The sequence below is a fragment of the Dipteris shenzhenensis genome, chromosome 6, assembly GCF_047967505.1.
Source record: "Dipteris shenzhenensis isolate YYH24624 ecotype China chromosome 6, Dip_SZ_1.0, whole genome shotgun sequence".
Lineage (NCBI taxonomy): Eukaryota > Viridiplantae > Streptophyta > Polypodiopsida > Gleicheniales > Dipteridaceae > Dipteris > Dipteris shenzhenensis.
The window spans coordinates 12,529,800-12,534,862 of record NC_141601.1 but is presented as its reverse complement, the minus strand read 5'-3'; the positions used below and the strand labels follow the sequence as shown (position 1 = coordinate 12,534,862).

At 45.2% G+C, this 5,063-nt stretch overlaps 1 protein-coding gene across 1 annotated transcript; it reads right to left on the bottom strand.

The window, feature by feature from the left end:
- Positions 1–919: 919 nt before the first annotated feature.
- Positions 920–4,587, bottom strand: LOC147900804 (G-type lectin S-receptor-like serine/threonine-protein kinase SD2-5). Its single transcript, XM_087376195.1, has one exon. It carries the CDS (start codon positions 3,930–3,932, stop codon positions 1,236–1,238), a length of 2,697 nt encoding a protein of 898 aa, XP_087232321.1. The 5' UTR covers positions 3,933–4,587; the 3' UTR covers positions 920–1,235.
- Between the last annotated feature and the right edge of the window lie 476 nt (positions 4,588–5,063).

Here is a 5,063-nt window from a genome sequence, read left to right as displayed (position 1 = left end):
AGAACCACCTAGTCAGTGCCAATTCGCCCTCACCAAGGACCTTGACATTAATTCCTTTAACCACATACTTGAAGCGCTTTAAATAAAATACGACAATTGATCCTCTAAAGGAAAACGTCCACCGACCCTTCCGAGGTCATGTTATCTCAGCTTGAGCATAACAAAGGCAATCACAGTTGGAGTCCAAGCCAAATTTTTGGAAATGAGATGATGTGGGTAGAATTTACATGAGGACGATGACAATAAGAGTCCAAGCCAAATGTTATGGGCACAATATACATGAGGACGATGACAAAGGACGCTGAAAACCACCCGTCCAAACAACACTCCAACCCAGTTACTGGTGCAACAGGGTAAAGCTTCAAACAGATGGCCATACTGTTAACAAAATGGTACCAAGTAAATTCAATACATGTCTGCAATCCAAAATACTAAAGTTTTCAGAGAAGTCAAATGGTGCTAAATAAAAGCAACTAGAGAAGCCCTACTATCTGTAGGTACTCACTCTGAAGCCAATGTGTTTGTGTGCATGCACAAACTAGCAGACACACAGGTGCAGGTGCAGGTGCAGGCACGTGCATGCACACACACACACACAAACTCACACAAATTTAGCGCATAATGCCAAAACAGACAATGGAGAAGCTCATGACCCTAAAGATTATCATCGTGCATAGTCCCAAATTTGGGTGCAGAACATTGTATAACCATATCTTCTCATTAATGCACACATATCCACACAGGAACATGTACTTATACAAAAGCCTTTGTCCTAATTTCTGCCAAATTTTCTTTCATGGGACTATCATTGAAATATATAAGGAAGCCTCTGTGCTTTACAGCAATATACCTTATCATAGCCTACAAATTGTAAATATAACTTGTTTGCATGCTTGGCAGTGCCTTATAGTCCTGAAAATGTACAGCATATCCCATAGAATGGATCTGCCAAATAAATAGTTTGCTTTTTAACATGAAGTTTGAGCATACATTTTACCACACATGGTGGCATCATCTTGTAAAATATATGAGTAAAAGATTGATGTACTCTTAATGAAAGGAACAGCATCAGAAGCAGCCCCATAAAGACCAGCTTCATTTTATAAGTGAATTACCAAAGTGAAGCCAGATGGACAGCACCTCCAGATGTGTATGTGCTTCATCTCACAGGTGATGTAATTTGTTTTTGTAAAATGCATAAATATTTCTGTATATATATTTTCCCGTGGTAAGTATCATCTTGTAGATATCTCGAAGGATGATATCACTCCAGCATTGTTGCTCCTGTCAAGCAGAGGAATTGTATCAGACGTGGACCCCAAAAGACCCAGCATGGTCTCTTCAATGCGTGTTTTGGCGAAAGAAGAAGGGCTCCTGAGTACAAACAGGAGGCCTTGGTGAAGATCTGCAAGCTGGATCTCATCAACAGGGAGATGGCCCTGCAGCATTTGAGCTACCTTGGACATTGACGGCCGCAATGTTGGATCCTCCAACAAGCATAGGAAAGCAGTGTTGATCATTCTCCTCAATTGGATTGTGTCCTCCTCACTACTTAGATTGGCGTCTGTTACCTTTCTCACATCTCCCTGTGCTTGCCAGAATGCCCATTCTGGGTAATAGATCCTCTCCACTGACTCTACTGTGTAATCCAGGTTTTTTCGTCCACTTATAATCTCCATCAACAACATTCCAAAACTGAAAACATCGCATTTCTCGTCGATCACACCCTCTTTCAACCAATCTGGGGCCAAATATCCAGGAGTGCCCCGCATAGTGGTCATTACATGCGTTTGATCCCTACCTACCAGCCTCGAAAGGCCAAAATCTGCTACTTTAGCATCGAAATTCTCATCGAGAAGGATATTCTGAGGTTTCACATCAAGATGTATGATCTTCTCTCTACAATCCTCATGCAAGTAGGCCAGGCCTCGAGCTGTGCCTAAGGCTATCCTGCACCTTAAGTCCCAAGTTAATTGTGATTTTTTGTGTGTGTCGCTAAACAACCACTGGTCCAAAGATCCATTCTCCATGAGCTCGTAGACAAGAAGTTTGTGGCTTTTTCTGGCACAAAACCCAAGCAACCGAAGCAAATTGTTGTGATGTATTCCTCCCATGATTGCCACCTCTGACCTGAATTCTTTCTCTCCCTGCTTCACGCTCTCAAGCTGCTTCACGGCCACTTTGGTGCCGTTTGGAAGCACGCCCGCATATACAGTCCCAAAACCCCCTTTGCCCAGCTGCATTGTAAACTCATTTGTTACTGTCCGTAACTCTCTGTAAGAAAACCTGGTTGGTAACCCTGGAATAGAATCCAAAAAGCTGTCTTCCTCCTCATCAGTGTCTGCGTCAGCAGAGAGCTTCCTACACCTCAGAAGTGTACACAAAAGGATAAGGGAGGCCCCTGCTCCCGATAAGACTCCTGCCACAATGGCAAGGGTGGACTTTGAAGCCTTCCCTCCACGGTGTGGGCTGCTTTCCACTTTCAAGAAGGCTAGGTAATTACTTTCGTTGAGAGCGCCCTGAAGGCTTTCCATTTGTTGCACGTGGTAGCAAGCTTGCTTATCGACATGCCAGAAAGCCGCAAGACAGGAGCAATTTTGAAAGCACTGGTTCGCACAAGCCCCTTGCGTGGATACGTTCAAGGGAGGAGTATATTTATTGGAGAAATAATCCAGGCCATTGAGCGGCAGCATGATTTGTTGCGTTTGTGAGGAACTCGCAGCCGCACTATTGGAACAACTCAAACCATTGGCAAGCTGACATCCCAAGGATGAAGCAGACGAATTCAAGGGGGAAAAAAGAGAGTCGTTGTTCGCAGGACAAGCGCACTGAGAACCCAAGGTACAGACCCCATAAGGCCCGCAGGAATTCGGCAAAAGGCATGCATCCGAAGCAAAAAGGTCGAGCTGAATAGACCACACCGAGCCCAGTGTGTATACACGTAAATTCCCATCGAAACCAAGCCGCAAGAAGGTTTTATTGCTTATGGCGACGCTTTGATCTGTTGCATATTGTTGAAACGGAAGAGTGCCTGAAGTGGTGTAGTCAGGGTGCAGGGAGCAGAAGGGCGGCCAATACGAAGCGTTATCAGACCAAGGAGACAATCCTGGATAGTTATCATTGACCAAAAGAGCTCCCTCGGGATCCATGAAGGCAGCCAAGGGGGTGGGTTCGCAGGTATGCATGACAGAGAAGCTGTCATTGAAGCCGTAGAAGCCCCATATCCAGAAGGGCTGAGGCTGAGGGAGGGAGGAGTAGTAGAGAGCAAGGCCACCAGGTTCCATGACGAGGCTGAAGGAGCCAGGGGAGGGGTCTGTGGGGGAGGACCAACTGAGGAGGGATTTGGAGGGGAGGAGGAATTGGGTCATGGTGAGAGTATCAGAGGGGAAGTCGGAGCTCTGCCAGGCGATGGAGCGATTGGAGGTGAGGAGCTTGAGACTGACGGGGTTCTGGGAGAGCTCCATGGAGACAACACCCTGGTGGGAGGTGTTGGAGGACCAGATGGGGAGGGAAGGGTGAGACCCAAGAAGGACAAGGTTGCCATCACTCTGAAGGGTGAGGGAGAGGGAAGTGCCATGGATGGGGGAAGCTCTGTTGGCTGTCCAGACGATGGCACCTCTGTAGACGAGGGTGGAAGAGTAGATGTAGATGGAAAGGGTGAAGGAGGAAGAAGGTGGAGGAGAGGAGATGAAGCAGAGGTAGGGAGAGACATCGAAAGACTCTCCCTGCATGAAGAGGAAGGCTAGCGATCCTGGATACTCCTCTAGTGGCCATGCTTTGAGCTTCTCCTCTGCGAAATTGGATTGATTCAGAGCAAAAGATTGGTTGAGATGCCATACCTCTGCCCTCGAGCTCTCCAGCAGCATCATCATCAGCAGAAGGCTGCAGAAGATGATGATGATCGTCTTCCTCCTGTAATCCTTCCTAGCCATAGCCCTTTGAGTTGATATTCTTGCAAGAATGAATAGAGTTGGCTCAGCCTGAGAGAAAATCGGGAGAAAATCGTATAGAACCTTATTGTGGAGCCTGAGACTGCAATTGGCTCCAGCCTGATAGCTTCCTCCTCAGCTGATATTCTTGAGAGTATGCAATTGGCTCACAAGAAATCCTTCGGTGAGCTCAAGAATGGAGTTGATTCGTATGGAGCCTTAACTCTTGAGAGAATGCAATTGGCTCACAAGAAATCCTTCGGTCAGCTGAAGAATGGAGTTGATTCGTATGAAGCCTTAATTCTTGAGAGAATGCAATGAAATCCTTGGTCGCCATAGCCCCTTCTGAGCTCATCTTCTTGAAAGAATGCAGTTGTTTCTTATAGAAATCGTATGGAGCCTTAATTCTTGAGAAAGAGCAATTGGCTCAGCCTGAGAGAAAATCCTGTAAAGCTTCGGGAGCCATAGCTTCCTCCTCAGCTGAAATTCTTGAAAGAATGCACTTGGCTCAGCCTGAGAAGAGCCTTATTCTTGAAAGAATGAAATTTGAGAGGAAATCCTATAGAGCCGTGGGAGCCATAGCTTCCTGCTCAGCTGATTTTCTTGAAAGTAAGCAGTTGGGCCGTCCTGACTTTGTTGAAAGTAAGCAGTTGGGCTGGAGCTCTCAACCTGGAAGATGATGAAGATCCTGAAGCAACCTCACAAAATGAAACTTTTTTAATGAAATCTATTCGTCCGGCCGACCACGGCCTCCTATTTTGACGTGGTCTTTGCTTTTACAAAATTGACGGCAAGTCAATCATTTACTCGTATTGATAACAACTCAAGTCAAATTTAGACATGCAATGATGTAAGGCCGGCACCAAATTACCAACGCTACAATTCAAATGAAAAAGAAAGAAAAAGTACCTCAATTCTACACGATTTCATTTCATTAGGGTGTTTGTTTGTTCCTCAATTACAAATGCCTAGAAAATCTCTCTTCAAATGACAAAGGAGAAATGGAAAAATAATATGCAGCAATATATATTATGTGTTTTTTTATAAGTAAATTTTATGATACTCGTAAATGAAATTTTATGATAAGAGAGAGCCTTTCAATGGAACAACAAGGACTCATTTTGAAATTTAGGC